Source organism: Patella vulgata, chromosome 9, assembly GCF_932274485.2.
Source record: "Patella vulgata chromosome 9, xgPatVulg1.2, whole genome shotgun sequence".
Classification (NCBI taxonomy): Eukaryota; Metazoa; Mollusca; class Gastropoda; family Patellidae; genus Patella; species Patella vulgata.
The window spans coordinates 41,244,746-41,268,255 of record NC_065887.2 but is presented as its reverse complement, the minus strand read 5'-3'; the positions used below and the strand labels follow the sequence as shown (position 1 = coordinate 41,268,255).

Here is a 23,510-nt window from a genome sequence, read left to right as displayed (position 1 = left end):
CTTGACGTCCTCGACTACAATGTATCCGGGGCATGGGTTATATCCGGTAAAGATTGCAGGGGATTTCACAAGTTTTGTAAGCCTTTTATTCACAGCTGCATTGTAAGATTTTATTAATAACACAGATCTAAAATTAGAACAAGTCACAGAGAAGTATATAGATTGCAAAATTATCGCCACACTGTCAAATCATTAGATATTTATACAGAAAGAAGAACGTAAGTTGTATTGTGTCAATTTATGGAAAATAAAATCGGCCAAAAATCATGTTTTGTTGAACTTTTTGGACAGTTTTATTAATACTAGGGAAAGACAGTTTACAGATTACTCGATATTTAGTGGTGTTAAATTATTGATTAATACTAGATATTTAGTAAATATCTGTCAACAAAATTTGATGACAGTCTGTAATTTAGAAATAAGATACCGGTAAAGTTAAAAAAATAAAATGTGGCATGTTGAAACTGATGATTGACGGGTTCTTCTTTCCACATCCATTTATAATAGGCAGTAGTAAAACATTTGGGTTTTTACTAAATTGAGAAAATATGTAATTTTCAAACTTTTGAAATATTTTGATTATCTGTGAGTCTACAGTCAATCCTGGTTTGAATGACGGAGAAATAAGGCGAGTCAGTGTTACCAGGCTGTAAGTCGTTGCTAAGGAGGAAAAAAAACCTTTTTATTTTAAATCTCTCTGGCTCAAACCTGCATTACCCAAGTTTTGGATAATCCTCGCTTAAAAACAACTTGATTCACCTAATAAATTATTTGAGACGTATTAAGATACTGGTTTTAGATTGTAAAGCAGTCAGAAAGCAGACAGACCATATACAGTGTGCTATGGAGAAATTTTTCCCAGACAGCAGTGTCCCTACCTATTCTTCATTGTACTCCAAGTTCTGTCAAGGGTTGTTTTTATGTGCATGCCAACGTGTACACAGGTCACTGTTCCTTGCCAGGTCTCTCTGTCCTGCACTCTACATACAAGTGGGGAAACACTCTGACAAATCCAGAGGAACTTTCTAAGACAAAACCCAGCCTGAACCCCCTCCTACGTTTTAGCACCAACAGGGTTAATGGATCGAAGACAGGCATACACATACATGTACATCGAATTCAACCTGTCAAAAACTAACAAGCACATAACAAGTACATGGCTGGACCTCGTCATTTTGTGCCGTCAGAATAACTGAGGAACTTTCTCGATGTCATCCCACGAGTTCCTGGCCATGGTCATGAGCCAGCACTCAACACAACAATTACTGAGCCGTGCCAATGAAAGATGTAAGTAGAACTGAATTCTTCTACATACATTGTATATGTCAGTGATAGACTTCAACATAGATCAGGTAACTAGGAGCTCTAACTTTTACAGTTGGAAGAATAAAATGACTTCTTTTTTTTTGCAGGTCGACAATTTCCAGCTTAGCAACTGATATTCAATCAAAATTTTCAACAAAGAATATAAAAAAGAAGAAACAAAGAAAACAAAAATTGAGTTTTGTCGAGAAGAAAAACCAACAATCAGTTGTGGGACAATGAACAACGACTACGACGATGTAGACTCATTTTCCCTGTACTTCCAGCCTTATTCACAGATAGCCCCTAATAACCAGGCTTACACAGACTACAATCCTAATTATCAGAACCAAGGGTATTATGTTCCCCAGAATGGTAAGTTTAAAGGAGCTAAATCGCTAACATTTGGGACCTAGAAATTGACAAAAGTGGGTCGCAACACATATAATACTGTAATATGAATGTATATAAACTGATTTACATTCAATGGTTTCCGTTTTTACTCCAATTTCAAATCAGTTATGTTCGGCGGAATAAGCCAGCAGTCTCAATCGAGTGCAAATTTCTAGCGTCTGGTTATTCCAGTCTACATACGCCGTTCGATTTGGTGCAATGTGTCTAGCCTCGTCCCTCGAGTCTCTTTTTACAACTGGGGCTGAAGCGCATTATGGTACACGATTCGTGTACCAATGGTAAAATGTTTATTTTGTCTTAAATATTGGATATCAAAAGCCCATTTTATTCCGGTAAGATCACTACATCAATGTTGATTTAATTTGACAAATAAATCGTGTTTTCAATGTTGAAGATTTTGGATGATATTGAGTTAGAGACTTAGCTACTTTAAAGTTGATTATTAGCCACCCAAATTGTAATGAATCAACACACTGATGACTCTCAGTGATCATTTCACTTGCCTTGTGACAAGAGCTCAACTTCTTTGTCGAAATTTGCAAATTAAATTGAAAGTGGCAATTAAAATTTTTTTTTGCAATTATTCTGCTTTACTTTATGGGGTTACTGCCAGTTCTTTTCAAAAATTACATGTAGTGAAAAAAACCCAAACAACCTGAAGTGTCAGTCACGAACTATTAGATATGGGCTGTACAGATCAATGATTAGTATAGATCAATTGTCTCAGATTATTGGTTTCAGTTGATACTTGCATGTATTTACAGGTATATTAAATCCTATCTCAAGTCATTACTTACACATCATGATTAATCCAATCAAATAGATTAGTGGTGATATTTGAAGTAAAGGGAAATAATCTAAATGGCTGACAGTTCTCTTCAAATGGAATTAAACTGGCTGCTGAAGGCCATATTATTTCTGTTCCAGTTTGAAATATCACGGTCAGAAATGTAATAACAATTCCAATAGCGCCAATGCTGTCTGCCATAGCCCAAATATTCTAAAGCCAATGATGATTTTGATGTATATGTAAGCTCTTAGATCAAATGAAATTGAAATTTCTATCAATGATTGATTCTTAAGGAAATCCACTATATAATTGACATAGTAATGATGATGATTGATTGATTATGTACCGCTACCATATAAAGTACGTATATGTATGACTATCCAGGCACTTGGGAACGTTTTTTATGAAATTAGGGAACTATCATCAATAACATAATATGGAAACAGAATTAACCCATTTGATTCACTGGGATGAGAAACCAAGCTTTTGTGTTCAGAGAAACTTTTTTTCTAAATTGCAAGGACGACTAGAACCATTTTGTTTTTTTTTTATTAGGATTTCAAAATTCGTTAGCAAAAGTTTTCTAAAACATTCCATGTTGTGGTGGATATGAACTTGTGATTAATTTTCATTAAGAAATTAGCGCTTCATGTTTTTACCCAATATTGAAAAAAATGTGGGTATAATATTTTATTTGTAAAATAATCTATATTGGATGAAAAATTTTGGTGGCTTTGCTCTTTAAAGTTGCAATTGCAAATTTTCAAGTTATATTTTTAAAATGTATTAAAATAAAGCCTTAAAATAGATGGTATCCATAAACAGTCCTACCTTGTTAAAGAATATTCCTATTAATCCTATAATTCGCTATTGCCAGCTGAGAAATTGACAAAAATATCATTTTTAACTTCAAATTCCAACGTTGAAAAATGACTGGGAAATAATGCCAATGATCGTATAATAGTGATTTGATAACCTATTGAGCAAAAGACATAGAAATAATTATGTTTTGACTTTCTTAGAAAATTTGAAATTCTCGCTTTAAGATTGTTTATGTTTATGGTTAAGCTCTGTGGAAACATTATCCATCTTAAAGGGCAAAGACACTGATTTTTTTCAATTTTGACCAATTTTTGATAGGTTGCTACTACAGGCATTTGAATAGGAGTGAACACATCCATTTTGGCTAAAATAGCCAAATTTCAATAGGCCAGATTCAGGATCTGTTACTCCTATCAAATTTGATGTATCAGCTTAGTCAGCCAACATGAGCACAAAACCAAATTACATGAAAATTATAGGCGGTACTCTTTCCTTTTTCAATTTTGGGATGGAGGGGGTGTGTGTGTGATTTGACAGAGTTAATGGACACTTCATTGCAGTTACCATGTGAATTGAATCCCCTTAAATGACTGTAACACCTGATATACTAACCACCATCTTATCTTAATATTGGAGAACAGTAAGGCCGTGCAAAAAAAAAAAAAAATGATTGTTCTCAGACATTCCTTCAAAACAGTCTGTTAAAAGAAGGATGTTTTTATTTTTGTGTTTTTATTTTGTGAAAATGACTTAATACAAAATATCACATTTCAAGGTTCAACATTTATCTCAACATAGTTCATACTGTTTACATAATTGTTTATTTCCAGGTTTATATCAACAGCAATATGGCTATGATGCAAATTACTACAGTTACTATCCATCCAATCAACAGTTTGTATCGGATCCTAACGTGAACAGCTACGTGTATAATGGTGCTGGTAATTACGGAGAATATAGCAATTATCAGGAACAGTGGAGTGAAGGGAATCAACCATCCATTCCTGGACAATCAAAATCATATCGGAACAATCGGCCACGAGGGCGTCAAAACAACCGACGCAATCCGACAAACACTCAGTATCAAGAAACTCAGGCGACCAATGGATCCAAATCGGATTCCAGACAAGCCGAGTTGGGTGTTAATAATGGAAGCAGTGGTGCTGCAGGTGCAGAAATCTCTAGCGCATCTAGCACAAGTGACGACAGAACAGGTCTGTCTGGTCCTAATAATGCATCGTTCAGTAAAGAATCAAACGAGCGGACATATAAACCAAAAACTCGATGGGAAAACTCTTCCTACGAAAAAGGCAGAAACAGACAAACATCGAACAATAAGGAAAATAATTTCTCAGGTCACGTGACATCTCAGGAATATGGTGGCAGCACAAGCAGTCGTCAAGGCAATAAACGGACTTACAGTGCATCAACTAGTTCAAAATATGATCGTGGAAAATCTTACGAAAAACAAAAAGATAGACATTTGGAAGAAGCGGTTGAAAAATTTGCACAAGATGCCAAAGATCCGAAAATAAAATCTAAATTAAACAAAAATAAACCAGCAAAGAAAAAAGCCGTTGAATCATCTGAAAATGTAGATCAGAGAAGTAAGTTTTACAAGTAATGCTAGTTATATTAAACGGGTACTCTATTAAAATTATTCAACAATACATGCTATTTAGTAGTTATATTACTAATTAGACGGGTATTCTATTAAAATTATTCAACAATACATGCTATTTAGTAGTTATATTACTAATTAGACGGGTATTCTATTAAAATTATTCAACAATACATTCCTTAATATTTAGTAAAGATATGTCCTCCAGATATTCTAATATGGCTCATTTTTAAATATCACACATTTCAAAACTGATGATTTTTTGACTTCAGTAATCCTCTGATTGATGTTTTAGATTTTGTACTACATCACCAAAAATCAGAAAATTCTGTAGCTAAAATGTGTAGCTTTGTCACCATGGTGCACAAGTTTTTGGTTTTGAACTGTTCAAATCTTTTGTTAATCGTCGATGATAGACAGATGATCCTTACAATGATTTTTAGTGTCAATTAATCTGGTGCTAATACTTGTGTTTTTGTGTTACCTTGATACATTTAATAGTAAATATACAGAATTATTCATCACTTGTTTTCAACACAAATGGGTTGATGTTAACTTGAAAATCTGGAAGCACAGTCTTTTAATGAAGTCTGAATGCTATAATATGAGGCCAACCCAACTTGTCTTCCATGTATATGGAGGGCACCTTATAGTGAGATCTAGATGTATTAATATGAAGCCTGCCTTATATGGAAGCACGTTATAGTATAATATATTAATGATTTCAGCTCGTATGATAGATCAGTTATCTAAAGGAAGATATGAATGTATGGTGTGTTGTGAGAATATGAAGGCGGATACGGCCGTGTGGAATTGTTCCAGTTGTTTTCATCTATTTCATCTTTTCTGTATTAAAAAATGGGCAAGGTCTTCAACAGCTCTTGTAGAGGGAGGTGAGTGAAATGTATACTTATTAAACTTTGAAATGTAATGAAATGAAAGGGGATTTAAGGTCCTGCTGGGCTAATGAAAACAAGCTTGTAAACAACAAGCAGTGGAATATTTGCCTTGATACCGGCGCTACTCTTTTTTGTGATTCCAATTGTCAAGTTATCTTTAACATGCTCATTCATTCAAATTTTGTCTATGCATCTTGTTCTTACTTGTGTAGGGGGTCAGGGTTGGTGGCCGAATGGTTAACACATGTGCGGATCAGAAGGTCTGTCATTGAGTCATGTGGCTTGGTTTCATTTCCCTGCTTGTACAAGACAAGAAGAGGGTTGCATGTTCAACCATGTGGGTTTTCTCTGGGTGCTTCGGTTTCCTCCCACTTCTAATTAACCCCTACATGTACATGCAAGCGAATTATTGAAATAAAGTTGAACCATGTTAGTCCTGAAATGACCTACTTGGTGTTTAGTGGACCTTGAAACCTCTCTCTCTCTCTCTCTCTCTTTCTCTCTCTCTTGTGTACTGTAAACAACCAATCCAATGAAATTGCAGCGACTACAAGACATTGTCCACTGATCTATTTATAAATACTGAATATAGTGTAGAAAATCAGAAACATAACAAACGAAATGAAATAAACATACAATTTCCTGTCTTTGACATTCCTTTTCAAGTATTTTTGAAAAATGCCATTTACCTGTCTTGCTGTTTTGAAAAATGTCATTTTATTTGATTTTGATTCAATCTGATTAAAACACAGATCCTATTTAGTTCAAAATTTCATTTTACTTGTCTTTACTACACTAGGATCTGGAAGAGTTGTTAGCATTGGCGTATTCTGAATGGTGTGAGGGATTAGCCAATGAAACTGTCTGTTACGGCGTGCTTTAGGCGTGTTTTGCACAGAACTCTGGGTAATCCACTAGTGACATCAATGCTGATTGGTTAATCAAATGTCTGATGTCATAGAGTCAAAAGCCGCTTGTATGACCTCTGATGCGACCAATCGCTACAACCGGTCAGAACTTCATGTAGTGTAGGCCATCGAAAGTATAAAAAAACGAAACGAAATATAGATGTGTATTTTAATTAGATTGATTTTGATTCTTCTTGTAGGTTCATCAGAAGGTTGGAGATGTCCAGCTTGTCAAAATATAACAGAAAAAGTTCCTAATCAATATAGATGTTTCTGTGGTAAGTTTTATAATAAATATTTCAGGAATACAACAATAAACGTGTTACTGGTGGTATAATGTACCAAATGTATAAAACATATACATCTATTTGTGGTCTCTAGATATCGACAGTGACATAGGGGATGCTCGATTCACAGTCCAGAACGTCCTGAATTGACAGAATTGCAATCGAGTAACGCGGAATTCAGTTCTGTCACAGTTCTGTCAGTCCCGACAACGGAGGTGGTGTGAGTAGAATCGTGACGTAATTAAAAGGTTTCAGCTGCATGGTTGGTTGAGATATTAACTTATTCAGTCGACGCATGCGTTGTAGCCAGAAATCCACCTTTTCACTCGATTGTCACTATTTTTGGGATTGAAGGAATTCAATTCCGAAACATTCAATCGAGTACCCCCATAATGTCATAATAACAATTTTCATTAAGTGGAGTTACTTCACCTAAACAAGACAATGTTTTAAGATAACACATTCCCAGATTATATTATAAAAACAATATAGAAAGAAACGAATTGATGCAAATCAAACACTAAATGTGAAATACTAATATGTTTTGTAGGTAAAATACGAGATCCGATCTATAATAGATATGATACTCCACACAGCTGTGGTGATGTCTGTCGTAAAAGTAGAAAAGGCGATTGTCAACATCCATGTACATTGTAAGTAAAGTATTGGTTAGTCCATATCTAAACTATCCTTCCAATTGGCTAGTCACAGGTGTTGAACACAAGGCATGGTATGCATGCACACTTTCTGGAAAATCTTTTACCACTAGCCAGATATTTAGGAAATTTGTTATTTAATATTGGAACTTTAAGTAGGTTTCAAAATCTCTTAGAAACAAAAATTTGTGATGGAAGGTCTGAGTTGTGAATACCGGTAATACTTCAGTTAGTGGATTAGTCATAATGTCAAGTCTTAATTCACACATAGCTTAGAATTTTCAAACATCAATCCTGGAAGTCTGCATAGAGGACAAATTGGTCAAATTTGGAACCTTTTTTCCAGTAGAGCTTGTCTTTTTACTTTTCTTTATGTATAGAAAATTAAAAGAAATTCACTTTGTATATTTGATGCTGAATGTGTGAACAATATCTAGAAAATATTGGCTTTGATTTAGAAAATCATCCTAGAACTGGACATAGATCTGGATATTTATGCCAGTGGTCCAGAAATACGTCACATGCCCTTTGGTTGAGGGTTATAAATTTACAATAAAATTTGGCAATGGCTTTTGTATTCCTGAAACAGTTGTTGGGTATAATTTTATATATTTTGTATGTATTTTTAGATTATGTCACCCTGGTGCCTGTCCTCCATGTAGTGCTAACGTTACTAAATCTTGTGATTGTGGACAAATCAAGTAAGTAAATAAACCTAAAATCTCAAGTCATTTTATTTATGAAATATTGAATAAAAAATGTTCTGATTAATTTTGGTTGTTTCCATGAATGTATATATCATAGAGTAAATTCTTTGAATTAAGACGCTACAAAAGTCAAGCGATATGGGCACTAGACTGTAGACTAGAATGTTATAGATTCAAATCTCGATCGACTGTAGACTAGAATGTTATAGATTCAAATCTCGATGGGGGGTTGGATGGCTGAATGGTTAGCGTGCGCGCGTTGTATCATGAAGTCTATTATTGAATCAACTGGCGTGGTTTCGAATCCCCGGTTGTACGTGGCAAGGAGTAGGGTCGCCTGTCCAACCTCGTGGGTTTTCTCCGGGGCCTCCGGTTTCCTCCCACTGCTAAAGACCCCTACGCGCAAGCGAATTATGTAAATAAAATTAAACCATATGTTAGTCCCGAAATGACCTAGTTTGTGTCGAGTGGACATTAAACCCCCTTTCTCTCTCTCTCAAATCTCGATATCTCTCGTTATCTATTAACATTTATTTACCGTTAACTTTTTATTAATTAAAAAATAAAGATAAAGAAAAGTTTGGGACATAACTGTGAAGTTGAAACATTGCTACATATTTTTGTAAAAATTAGTTATTATTAATTCAGCTTTTCAAGATAATTGATACTCACTAATCATTGGTAACTGATCAGTGGTTATTATCTGATCTATTCAGATTCAGGACAAATGATAACCAGTCATTATTATCTGAGCTAATCATATTCAGGACATATGATAATCAGTGATTATTATCAGTGATTATTATCTAAGCTAATCATATTCAGGACAAATGATAATCAGGACAAATGATTATCAGTGATTATTATTAACAGAGCTATTTAGGGAAAATGATAATCAGTGATGATTATCATCAGAGCTATTTAGGGTAAATGATAATCAAAAGGATATCATGTTCTCTTTGATTACAGACAAACGGTACGCTGTGGATTAAATATTGGATTAAAGTGCGACACTGTTTGTGGTAAAAAGTTGAACTGTGGTCGTCATGATTGTTTGGTTAAATGTCATTCTGGACAATGTCATCCCTGTGATCAGTCTGTTATACAAGGTAGGTATACCATCTGTATTGTCCATGTTATACAAGGTAGGTATACCATCTGTATTGTCCATGTTATACAAGGTAGGTATACCAATACCATCTGTATTGTCCGGTTTGTCAAAGGTGTGGTATGGAGGGCTTGGTTAGGAGAAAGCGTCTAGTCATCCAGATGTCACAGATTTTTATGAAAAATTAGAATCCCACATTTTTATGAAAAATTAGAATCCCACATTTTTATGAAAAATTAGAATCCCACCTTTTTATGAAAAATTAGAATCCCACATGTTTATGAAAAATTAGAATCCCACATTTTTATGAAAAATTAGAATCCCACATTTTTATGAAAAATTAGAATCCCACATTTTTATGAAAAATTAGAATCCCACATTTTTATGAAAAATTAGAATCCCACATTTTTATGTACCTGTGAAATAGCTTGTTAATTATATGACTATGGCCTAAATATCTTGTTAATTATATGAGTGTTAGATCTACGTGTAAAATGTCTTTTATCAGAGTGTTGCTGTTTCCTATTATATAAAATATCTTGTTATTTATTAATACCTTCTTATTTATATAAAACATCTTGTTATTTATATAAAATACCTTCTTATTTATATAGATTTATATAGAACATCTTCTTATTTATATAGATTTATACAGAACATCTTGTTATTTATATAAATTACCTTCTTATTTATATAGATTTATACAGAACATCTTGTTATTTATATAAAATACCTTCTTATTTATATAGATTTATATAGAACATCTTGTTATTTATATAGATTTATACAGAACATCTTGTTATTTATATAAAATACCTTCTTATTTATATAGATTTATACAGAACATCTTGTTATTTATATAAATTACCTTCTTATTTATATAGATTTATATAGAACATCTTGTTATTTATATAGATTTATACAGAACATCTTGTTATTTATATAAATTACCTTCTTATTTATATAGATTTATATAGAACATCTTGTTATTTATATAAATTACCTTCTTATTTATATAGATTTATATAGAACATCTTGTTATTTATATAGATTTATACAGAACATCTTGTTATTTATATAGATTTATATAGAACATCTTGTTAGTTATATAAATTACCTTCTTATTTATATAGATTTATATAGAACATCTTGTTATTTATATAGATTTATACAGAACATCTTGTTATTTATATAGATTTATATAGAACATCTTGTTAGTTATATAAATTTATACAGAACATCTTGTTATTTATATAAAATATCTTCTTATTTATATAGATTTATATAGAACAGCTTGTTATATAAAATATCTTGTTATTTTTATAAAATATCTTGTTATTTTTATAAAATATCTTGTTATTTTTATAAAATATCTTGTTATTTTTATAAAATATCTTGTTATTTTTATAAAATATCTTGTTATTTTTATAAAATATCTTGTTATTTTTATAAAATATCTTGTTATTTTTATTAAATATACTATTCAAAAAAAGTAGGGGATATTTGATTTTGGGGGCATAATACTAAAATATGCAAATGACTACGAAAAAAGTCACTATAGAACCTAACAGAAGAAACATTTCCAGTTACATGTGACGCCCAAACGCACCAATAGCTACCGCATGGAATGCAGGTGATGCTTGGGATCATCATGGGGGTCCAACCCAAGATTTGCACGACTCTGACTTTGAATGTTACAGTCATTGTGGCATTGAATTCCAGGGTGGAAACATCAGTTTAATTGTTTTAGGTTACGTGCCCTTGGCATGCTACAGATCGGCACAACACAGGCGGTTGTGGCGCGGACGATGAATGTTTCTCAGTCTGTCATAAGCAGGCTATGGTCCAGATACCGTGATACACAATCTGTACAGGACAGACCACGCTCAGGTCGACCAAGGGCGACAACTTAAGCCCAGGATCGATTTATCCGTACCTTGGACTTGAGAAATCGTGTCATCACAGCAAATCAGATCAGCGCTCGTCTTCAAACAGACACTGGTGTGAGAGTGAGTGGCCAGACGATTCGGAATCGACTGCATAGGGGTCACCTTCGCGCCCGACGTCCTCGCGTGATCCCTTGTTTGAGAGATCATCACATTCAGGCAAGACGTCGTTGGTGTAGGGATCGTCAACACTGGGATAATCGACGCTGGAGCAATGTGATGTTTTCAGATGAGTCAAGGTTCACTGTTGATTTTTTGGACAGACGTAGGAGGGTGTGGCGTCGTCGAAACGAGCGCTTCCAAGACGTTAACGTCATCAGACATGATCGATTTGGGGGTGGTTCTGTTATGGTGTGGGGAGGCATCACTGTTGCTGGAAGAACGGCTTTACATGTTGTTGCAGGGCATGTTACAGGCCAGTACTACCGGGACAACATCTTGGCAGTCCATGTTGTGCCGTTCGCACGACGTCATGGCCGCCGTTTCATCTTCCAGGATGACAACGCAAGATGTCACAGGGCCAGGATCGTTACAGGTTACCTCCAACAACAGAAAATCACCACATTACCTTGGCCAGCACTGAGTCCCGACCTCTCCCCATCGAGCATGTCTGGGACATGCTTGGACAGAGGTTACGTCAACGTCAACAACGTCCTGGCAATGTCCAAGAACTTGCTGCTGCGTTGCAACAGGAATGGGACAATCTGGACCAAAATGACCTTAGACGTCTCATTAGGAGTATGCCACGTCGGATCAATGCTTGTTTGGCAAACAGAGGAGGATTTACCCGTTACTGACTTGGTTGTGATGCTGTGGTAACTTTGCTGTTTGACCCCGGGTATCATTTTACCCTTATAATGGTCAGTCTGTGCCTTACTTAGTTTAACGATCATTTGGAATAAATCGATGAATGTGAACTTCATTTCATTTTGTCATTTGTTTCTTCGTCAGTTTCATTAGGTGACTTTAATAACACTTAAAAATCAAATATCCCCTACTTTTTTTGAATAGTATATCTTGTTATTTTTATTAAATATCTTGTTATTTTTGTAAAATATCTTGTTATTTTTATAAAATATCTTGTTATTTTTGTAAAATATCTTGTTATTTTTATAAAATATCTTGTTATTTTTATAAAATATTTTGTTATTTATAGAGTGTTATGGTCATCATACAAGTCGTACAGCTTTATGCGGTTCTATAGAAGATCAAGAGATGTCTTTCTGTTGTTTACAGCCATGTAACAAGTAATATATTATATTAATACCGGTAGATCCATAAACAGGTTGAAACAGTCTGAATATTCTGTTCCTTAGACCGCCTCAAACCACCCAAAATATTTAAATAGTTTTCTATATTATAGAACGATTCTGCGTGCGCCATAGTTATGCACTTGACAGCGCGGTTTAGGGAGGGGGGTTGGGGGTCTAATTGTTAAGGAGTTAAGGTAACAGGGATGTTGAGCGGTCAGATTGTCTAAGCATGTGGTGAAAATTATAAGGCTTGTTATCTATGCAAGTCATGTGTTTCTATCCCCAGTTTGTAGGATCACCTGTCTGATAGGTATATTTTCTCTTGGTGATCAGATTTCCTCCCACAAATGGTACAGAATCAAATTATTTAAATTATATGCCATATGTTAGTACCAAAATGATCTAGTTAGTGTTGAATGGATGTTAAACCTCATTACTCAGTGGTAATGTTTCTATGATAAGATTCCCCTTCGCTGATCACTTTAAAAATTAACAGAATCAACTAATTTATTTTATTTCTTTGTAGGATATTAGCATGTGGAAATCACAGATGTGAGAGTCTTTGTCATCCAGGCGATTGTGCTGCATGTCCGTTATTACCGGATCAAATAACAAAATGTCCGTGTGGTAAAACAGAATTGAAAGAATTATCTGAAGAAACAAGAACATCGTGTCTAGCACCTGTACCTACGTGTGATAAACCATGTAAAAAACAACTGAAATGTGGACCACAAGGTAAATATTGACATTGATGGAAAATATACTGCTATCCATATATTGACAGGAAATATACTGTTTTCCATATATTATGTACTTATCCATTATTGATGGTAAATATTGTAGAGTTGTCCATTATTGATGCCGATGGGAAATATTGTAGAGTTGTCCTTTATTGATGGGAAATATTGTAGAGTTGTCCTTTATTAAATATTTTCAATTGCATTTAGTTATTGAACTGGAATATACAGGTCACAATTCTATGGAATACAATTACTGCTTATTACTCACAACATTTCAGTAATAAGTAGTAATTGTATTACATAGAATTGTGACCTGTATTGTCTATTATTGATGGGAAATATTATAGAGTTGTACATTATTGATATGAAATATATATGGTATAGCTAGCTATCCAATAACTCACAGTTAATGCCAGTCATGGTGACATAACTGTCTACTGTAAGGCCTTCCCAATTTTAATTTGGGGAACGCTTGTTAATACTTTGTTTCATGATTTTAGAGAGAATTTCAAAGCTAAAATATTTCTCTATGTTCTGTTGGGGTTTTTTCATTCAGAAATTGAGACATATTCCAATTATTGTAATGTTTACAGATCGTTGTCGTGTATGTAGTTGTAATATTTACAGATCTGTATCGTGTATGTAGTTGTAATATTTACAGATCTAGATCGTGTATGTAGTTTTTAATAGTGTGCTTTTTAATGTTTACAGATCGTCATCATGTATGTAGGAAAGTTTGTCATGAAGGAGAATGTCCGCCCTGTGAAGGTAGCACCAAGATTAAATGTCGATGTAAGAATGTGGAGAAAATGTTTTCTTGTACAAAAGTTGCTGAATATAATGGTAAATTTTTAAAGTTTAATTTTGTATTTATATGAAATCAAGACCGTCAATCATTGGCAGGCAGGTTGAAATGTATTCCAAAACTTCAAGGACACTCTCAACAGGATAATAAAATACATTTTGATTTCCCTATACTTTATAGTACCTAAGCAAATGTGTATAAAATAAAATTGCCCCAACTAGAACAGGCAAATGTAGACATTTTTACATTGAGAAATTAGAAATATATTAAATATATTGATTAATTCGAATATCCAATGGGTTATAGATAACTTCATATATCTATTTATCTAGTATTGTTATTTTATTCTATTTTATGAATTGTGTTTTTTTCTAGAGTTAAATCCGTTTTTATGTGATAAGAGGTGTACGAAGAAGAGACTGTGTGGAAGACATAAATGTGGAGATGTTTGCTGTGTGGTATGAGATATTATTAACTTTAATTCAGAGAAAACATAATGGTAAAGGAGTGGGTCTAGAATCGGATATAAATTGACTTACATACTTTATGGAATCTCCATTGTAAAGTATCATGTTATTTCTAAAAGTCACTAAGTTACTGTGTTAAATATAGCTGTATTCATTATATTTACTAGTTTGAAATGTATGACTCTTTTCCTAGCCTATTTTAAGGGCTGTTGGCTAGGGGAGAGTCGAAACAAGAAAGCCCTGTTTTTTGCCAGTTTTCCAAACCTTTATATATTCTGGGTTTTAAGAACATTCTCTGAGATCCCTTTTCTGAAAAAATGTACTTGAGTTGAATTTACTATTAAAATGTGCGGATACTGTGTATTGACATCGCATGGCCACACAAAATTTAGAAATGTCGATATGTTACATTTCTATTATTTTGTTCACAGCTTTGAATAAGTGAAGGAAAGGTCATAGATGCCTCGTTGACATGGCTCAGTTATCGAACAGTGTATAATGTATGTAAGGGTCGGAATCTGTGTGGAAAGTCTCAATAACAAAAGCAGGTCTTATTGTACTTTCTGTCTGTTGACCGTTCAGGCACAATAACTATTAAAATTTTTAGGGAAAAGTTGTACACGTCATACTACCAATACACCAGAGTATTGGTTGTTGTTTTAGAATAGGGTAACAATGGAATTTTTGTTATTTTCAATAAATGTTATCTCTAGAGCTCATTTACTCTGATTATCATTTTTGGTTTTTTTCATATGAACAGAAAGATGAGCATATCTGTGAAATGAAGTGTAACAGGAAGTTGAATTGTGGGAAACATAAATGTGGCACTTCCTGTCATTCTGGAAATTGTTTGCCTTGTTACGAAGCTAGTAAGTTTCATTAGGTATCTTTACATTTCTTTGCAGACAAAAAAACACCAACATTTCCATGGATTTATCAGGGTCCGGACAGCAGCACTATGGCCTACTCATATATTGAATTTCTACTGCCAACATCGGATATTTTATGTGCACGCCAATGTGTACAAGGGACCTCGGTTTTTCATCCCATCCAAAGAAATATCTGTCATAAGAGTAGGGGCAGTGGTAGTCACTGTGTGGTTTATCATAGCTAACCGTCACTTGTATTGTAAGGGGTGGGGCTGAGAAGCTAACCGTCACTTGTAAGGGGTGGGGCTGAGAAGCTGTCACTTGTAAGGGGTGGGGCTGAGAAGGAAGGAGTGAAATCCTAGTTCTTTGTAATGGTCCATAAAACACATTGGCCACTGTCTGAACAAAATTCTCCTACGTCATATTGCAAACATGACCATAGACATAAGAATTACCATATATTTGTCACAAAGTGACCATAATACTGTGTAAAGACACTAAACCCCATTCTTATGGTTATTATTCGTCTTGTGTGTGGTGCTGTCTGCCTATACATACTATTATTGTATATCATGTTTTAATTTATTGCCAGGTTTTGATGAGTTATCGTGCCATTGTGGATCAGAGGTTATATTTCCACCTGTTTCATGTGGTACCAGACCACCAGAATGTACCAAAGTGTGTCGTAGACAACATGACTGTGACCATAAAGGTGAGCGTCATGGTTGAAGCATAATGATGACAAAATGATAACAAAAGGATAACAAAATGACACTACAGATTTTAATTGGATTATTCTCAGAAGTAAATACCCATCTGTCGGGAAATAGGGCACTAATGCTTGACCAGAACTTCCCAGTTTTGATTCACGCAACATGCCAATAAAAATGGTGATGCTATCAAGTAAACTACTGCCTAGATATTGGTATGGTATGCATGTAAAAGATAGTCCAGAATTCCACAAAACAAGAGTGGAAACTTTACTGCAACGGCAAAATTCTCCTTCCCTATGACCATATTAAAAAAAATTATCCATACGATCTGAAAATGACCGAAACTCCATTCATAAAGTAAATATTTTTGAATTTTCTTTGAATTCACAAGAGATAATGATGTTTTGAATGATTGAAAAAAAACCTCTTTGTAACCCAGAGGTTGAAAAGTTCATTAAATAATATCGGTTATATGTCTATGTGTGTTTTTCTAGTTCGCCATAATTGTCACAGTGAAGATAAATGTCCACCGTGTACTGAGTTGATGAGTAAAATGTGTGTTGGTGGTCATGAGGTATGTACATATAAAATAATTTCATATATAAATATAAATAGCAGTAGTAAGTGGTTGTTCTAATGTACAGTATCACATATTATAGTATAAGATATAAAAATAACACCAATTGACTTCTACATGTTTCAATATCATTTCATCGATAATATTATCAATGGCTTCCTGATGGAAATATATTGAAACATGTAGAAATCAATCGGTGTTATTTTTATATTTTATACTATAATAAATATGTATATATAAAGATATTATGTTCACTATTCAAAATATCATACAAAAGGGAGGTAGGTAAATGTAGAATTTCATAGGATCTCATACTGTGATTGGTCAAATTGTTAATACATTGTGTTCACGATTAAAAATATTGCACATGTGAAAAAGACAGTAAACACAACTAGTGACTATTTCTGTATTTAAACACATGATATTTATATAGAATGGTTTCACTTGTACGAAAACCCAACAAATACTATTACTATCGAATGTGATGAAACACTGATCTCCAGCTGAGTGTGCATAAAATAAACATGACAGTTTGATGAAGTGTATAGAGAATCCTCCTTACTATTGACCAAAATATTGATATCTCAAAATCTATTCCTTTTTATTTTACTAAAGGTGGGGGTTGGATGGCCGAATGGTTAGCACGCGCGCGCTGTATCATACGGTCTGTCATTGCGTCAACTGGCGGGGTTTCGATTTCCCGGTTGTACGTGACAAGGAGTAGGGTCACCTGTCAAACCTCGTGGGTTTTCTCCGGGTCCTCCATTTTCCTCCCACTGCTAAAGACCACTACGCGCAAGCGAATTATTGAAATAAAAAAATTAAACCATACGTTAGTCCTGAAATGACCTAGTTTGTGTTGAGTGGATGTTAAACCCCATTTTTCTGTCTCTCCCTCTCTCTCTCTCTCTCTCTCTCTCTCTCTCTCTCTCTCTAAATATTGTCCCATTTATTCATTAAAACTTTAAATCAAACAAATTGTAATAGAAGTTTTAATATTGAAATGATTTTTATTTTGTAGTTACGTAGGAATATAGCATGTCATATAAAAGATATAGTCTGTGGCTATCCGTGTGGTCGAATCTTACCATGTGGAAAACATAAATGTAAACAAACTTGTCATAAGGTATGTATAACTCTAACTGTTGATCGTACTCAAAATTAACCAGACATTGAATTCAAGTATTTACCATTAGACCTGTTGGTGCAGAAACATTAAACCCCATTACGTTCATTCGATTAACTACTGGGGGCTGCCATAGTCAACGGGTCGAACCACTCGATTCTTTGACTAGTTTGTCCTGGGTTCAGATCTGGTTATTGACTTGTAATAATTCTGTTGATTAAACAGGCAATGTATTCAATTAACTACCGAAATTCGTTATAGTTGAGCGGTCGAACCACTGAACTTGAGCCTTGAATGTCCTTGGTTAAAATCTTGGTGTAATCCATGAACAATTATCTGGATTTTTTAAGACTGGCCTTCCCGGTAGCTTCTACTTGGCTGACAAGAAAAGTGCGCCTTATTGTTCCAATAGAGTAAAAAAGCGAAGTCCTGAATACGCCTGTAAAGGAACTCCCGAGATAAAAGAAGAGTAAGGTGAAAGGTCAATGTCTGTGTGAAGATTCGTTACTGCTCATTGGACACATGGAAATAAAATAACCCTGTGTTTGTCTCACAAGTTTTACTTATGTCAATGACATCATAAACACAATCGTTAATTTAGTGTGAAGTTTAGTCAGAGACTTACTGAAATTTTCAAAAGTTGATTCAGGGAATTAAGTTTTATATTTTATTATTTACAGGGTAATTGTTTATCAGAGGGTAAAGTTTTATATTTCACAGGGTAATTGTTTATCAGAGGGTAAAGTTTTATATTTTACAGGGTAATTGTTTATCAGAGGGTTTAAGTTTTATATTTTACAGGGTAATTGTTTATCAGAGGGTAAAGTTTTATATTTTATTATTTTCAGGGTGAATGTTTATCAGAGGGTGAACTGTGTAATCAGACATGTGACATCAAAAGAGAGGAGTGTGGTCATCCATGTGCTTCTCCATGTCATCCAGATAAACCTTGTCCTAAACTGCCCTGTAAAACTGAGGTAAGGTTATCAACATATGTAATACTATAGGGGTTATTTTAGTTCTATGAAAGGTGCTCTGTTTAATATATTAAAGTGGTTAAACAATTGGGTGACAACGAGAAATGGGCTAAGTAGGTATTTGGCAAGATTTTACTCTCTTAGGCTCATTCCTGGACTGTTTCTGTCACTACAATTGATATCTCGTTATTCTTTGATCAATGTTGGAAGATAATCGCATATCTAAACAATGATAAAATAAATATAGTTAGACTGGATGCTTTATCCAAGCAAGTCCTTTCCTTCCTCAACCACCGGTGAGGGCAAACCAGACTGAAAATTTCTCTTCCATCACTCAGAGCATCAAACAACAACATCACCCTTTATGATATATATGGAATATATTTACATATAAAAACTTGTCAGCTTTTATCTGGAAAATGTTCGTTAATTGTATTTATAGGTGACTATCAAATGCGACTGTGGAAATCGTCAAGGAAAGATTTTGTGTCAACTTGGTGGAGAGGATAATGCAGATATACCCGATTATCAAAAGTGAGTGACAAGAAAACTCTGAAGAATCAAATTTGTTTTTAAAGAAACAAAAAAAAATGATTAAATACAAGTTGATGTGTGTACACAAAGTCTCATGTCTAAAAAGGTTTTTAAGATGTGCTCTGGAAAGGTTTATGTGATATGCTCTGGAAAGGTTTATGAGATATGCTCTGGAAAGGTTTATGAGATATGCTCTGGAAAGGTTTATCAGATATACTCTGGAAAGGTTGATCAGATATACTCTGAAAATAATCCTAGAGTGGAAAGATGGGGCACATTGCTGTATTTCTAACAAATTGCATTATTATCCTAATTCTACTAATAATAGATAACGATAAGAAAACACTTGTCAACTAGAGGTTGACTTGGTGTAGTACGGGTATAGCCATGAACCCGATATAACATAACTCTGAAATCAGAATTGGTAGTCCATCGCCACCAGGCCTGTGTTACTCCCCATTCTGAGCTACCCCTCTCCAACAAATTTCAACCTCGGGACAGCCCTAATGTAGGCACCAACCCTTAACAGACAAACATCAGTCACAAATATTAGTATATTATAATAAAGCAGTGTTTGTATTCCATATTATTGGTAGTATATAATTTGTATATTTTAGGATATCTGTTGTAAGTTGGATGAATAAAGGAGCAGTTGAGATGTCTCAATATAAAAAAGGTGCTCGAAGGCAGTAAGTACAATTTTATTACAACAGTTGTATATTGTTGATTAATATGGTTGTTTACATGTATGTTGTGGATTAATATGGTTGTTTACATGTATATGGTTGATTAATAAGGTTGTTCACATGTATATGGTTGATTAATATGGTTGTTCACATGTATATGGTTGATTAATATGGTTGTTTACATGTATATGGTTGATTAATAAGGTTGTTCACATGTATATGGTTGATTAATATGGTTGTTCACATGTATATGGTTGATTAATATGGTTGTTTACATGTATATGGTTGATTAATAAGGTTGTTCACATGTATATGGTTGATTAATATGGTTGTTCACATGTATATGGTTGATTAATATGGTTGTTCACATGTATATGGTTGATTAATATGGTTGTTCACATGTATATGGTTGATTAATACCATTGCTTCAAGCAATCCTTTACAAACTACAATATTATGACAGATGGATCTCTAATATGAATATCAGTCCAAAAATGGTTCAATTCCATTCAGTATTTACAAAGTTATGATGAATTGAAATTTCATCAATCTATGGCGCTCGAGTGTAACAAAACACCACCATCGTTTGTTGGAAATTGAGAAACCTGATGGGCCTAGTTTAAATCCGATTGAATCCAAGCCGAGAAATTATCTAGCATTGATATTTTGATTTTGTGTTCTTAATTTGATATTTTAGAGAAAATGCAAATGATGCATCAAGCCTTTAAATGTATATCGTTGATAAATATTTTTGGTTATGTATATTGTAGATTAGAATGTGATGCCGATTGTGCGAGGTTAGAAAGAAACCGACGTCTAGCTTTAGCTCTAGAAATAGAGAACCCAGATTTACAGACTAAACTAGGAAACCAAACCTACACTGATTTTATAAAAGACTTTGCTAGGTACGTTACTTCATTCATTTTTTTACTGTTTGGTTAGATGTAAATGTAATATTTTGCAAATAAAGGCACCTCGAGCCTAAGTCATGATAATTAATAGGAAAATATTTTAAGAACCCAGACTTTTCATTGACTAAGTGTTCAAATTATATAAGATTAGGATAAAAAAATTATTATATTGTAATTTTCATTCAAATGAATTTATTCTGGGCGATGGTATGGCTGTTTGAAGCTGTAGCATAGATTGTTTATTGACCTAGCAACGGTACATAACAACCGAGACCAACTCTTGATTAACAATTTTATCATTAAATCCATTTAAATTTCAACCATCTGATGCTCTAGAGCAGTGGTTCTCAACCTTTCTTTGCCAACGGCACACCTTGGAACACATGAAAAAATAACGACACACCTGGCTAAATATATATGAAAAATATTTAAAATTTTGCAAAATAAAACCATGGTAAGTCATACGGCATACAACCGTAGGCACAGACTACATAAAGAAAACACAACTATGAACTTATCAGCAGACACCAGTGAATACTCATTTGGGATCACTGTTTTCCGTATTTTCTTAGTGTGCCGTTCAAAATTTCGCGGCACACTTAGGTAGATCTCGAGGCACACAGGTGTGCCGCGGCACACTGGTTGAGAATCACTCCTCTAGAGAGTTGATTATAGGCATAGTCTAAATAACAATTTATTTAAGACTTGAAGCCAGAAAATAGACCTGCAGTGGGAAGATTTAAGTCTTACATAATGCATCTTTAAGGCAGAATTAAAGATTTTAAATCTTTACAACATGTCACTGTTGTAATTTTAATATTTTGTTATTTAACAGGAAGAATACAGAGAAAGCTGCAAACATAGAAAAAGCCTTATATGATTTAGTAAATAATGCTAAACAGGTAAGTGGGACGGACTTGTTACAAATATCATAAACAATAATTATACCTGGTAGACATCATCACAATATTTCTTACTACAACTGATATTCATGTAGTAAGTTTTTTATCACCTATTGTATGAAAGTCTATGGTATAATGTATCAATGTTGAAGATGTATATTGTATCAGTGTCGAAGGTGTATTACTACTCTAACTGCTTCCTGTGCGCAAGTAAATTATTGAGAGAAAAATTGTACCATATATTAGTCCCTAAATGACTAAGGTATATGGCACTTCTGCGCATTATCTATTAGAAGAGAATATTTGAGCTTGTGAGAGACAAACTGGTGAATATAATATAATTGCTCCTATATTTTCAGTCAAAGTATCCATCAAGAAGTCATTCATTCCCTGCCATGAATCGGGACAATCGTCAATTTGTGCATGAATTAGCAGAGTTTTATGGATGTGAAACCCAGAGTTATGACAACGAACCCAAGAAGAATGTCGTAGCTACAGCTTACAAGTAAGAGTATTTTATTGTTGTTTATTAATTATTACAAAATTAATGTCTAATACATAATATATGATATAATGGAAAGGTTGATTTAATGAAGTCTTCTTGTTTCTCCTCTATTTTACACAAGCTATTGAATTTTATTTTATGATCAGTAGTGGAATACTGCGTTTTATCAGTGAAATAAAAGTGTTATTCCACTGGCTAGAAGCGGACAAAGTAGTCCATGTTGCTTTTACCTAAAATGATTGTAAAATCATAAAATAAATAGAACATTTGTCGTTTTGTCGTGAATAACATATTTTATTTCATCTCTAAGCACTTACCCATTATAACATATGGCTCCCTTTCAAGACCTTCATAGCTAGTTACTTATTACTGTATGTTGGGGATATAGGGGGGGGGGGCATGTGCACAATGTATCATAAGGTCTGTCATTGAGTCAACTGGTGTGGTTTCGATTCTTTGGTTGTACGTGACAAGGAGTAAGATCACCTGTCCATCCCTGTGGATTTTCTATGGGTCTTCCGGTTTCCTCCCACTCCTAAAGACAAGCGAATACTTTGTCGACAATACATATGTTAAACTTTATGTTTTATGTAAAACTATTGTTGTGTTAAATTAATGTAAAACTATTTTTGACAGGAATAAATGTTATCTACCAAATACAAGTGTTGCTACATTAATACAGAGAGAATTAAAACCCAGTTTACCACCACCTACTATAGGACAGAGTAGACAAAGATTTGGGTAAGTTATACATTTTAAATTGGGCAGTCAAAGATTGTGTCTGTGACAATGATATGGAAAGAGAGCCTAGTTTCTGTACGCCCACATTGATATGTTGTGGTATATTGTTGTCGTCCCTGTCCGTCCATCCGTCCTGTGGCCACTATGGACTAAAGTTAATATCCAATTGACTTTAATAAATTAAATTTATACACAGTGGTTAAGATCATATGAGACGAAAATTCCTATTGATTTTCAACGATTT

The 23,510-nt window shown here is 34.0% G+C and overlaps 1 protein-coding gene across 1 annotated transcript; it reads left to right on the top strand.

Annotated features, from left to right (window-relative positions):
- Window positions 1-25: 25 nt before the first annotated feature.
- On the top strand, window positions 26-22,529 carry LOC126832269 (transcriptional repressor NF-X1). The gene is made up of 22 exons (XM_050562985.2): window positions 26-218; window positions 1,413-1,677; window positions 4,159-4,935; window positions 5,678-5,842; window positions 6,957-7,034; window positions 7,594-7,696; window positions 8,329-8,400; window positions 9,376-9,515; window positions 12,617-12,707; window positions 13,240-13,448; window positions 14,165-14,296; window positions 14,634-14,716; window positions 15,486-15,594; window positions 16,187-16,306; window positions 16,802-16,881; window positions 17,906-18,010; window positions 18,859-18,987; window positions 19,430-19,521; window positions 20,139-20,210; window positions 20,978-21,112; window positions 21,954-22,020; window positions 22,380-22,529. The coding sequence occupies exons 2-22, from the start codon at window positions 1,542-1,544 to the stop codon at window positions 22,527-22,529; spliced, it is 3,045 nt and encodes a 1,014-aa protein (XP_050418942.1). The 5' UTR covers window positions 26-218; window positions 1,413-1,541.
- Window positions 22,530-23,510: the final 981 nt, after the last annotated feature.

What these genes read in the sequence shown, in the direction of transcription:
- LOC126832269 (XM_050562985.2), top strand. Translation starts at nt 1,542, where the DNA reads ATGAACAACGACTACGACGATGTAGACTCATTTTCCCTGTACTTCCAG. An exon ending in GTATTATGTTCCCCAGAATG is followed by an intron (nt 1,678 to 4,158) that starts GTAAGTTTAAAG and finishes GTTTATTTCCAG; the next exon opens with GTTTATATCAACAGCAATAT. An exon ending in TGAAAATGTAGATCAGAGAA is followed by an intron (nt 4,936 to 5,677) that starts GTAAGTTTTACA and finishes TAATGATTTCAG; the next exon opens with CTCGTATGATAGATCAGTTA.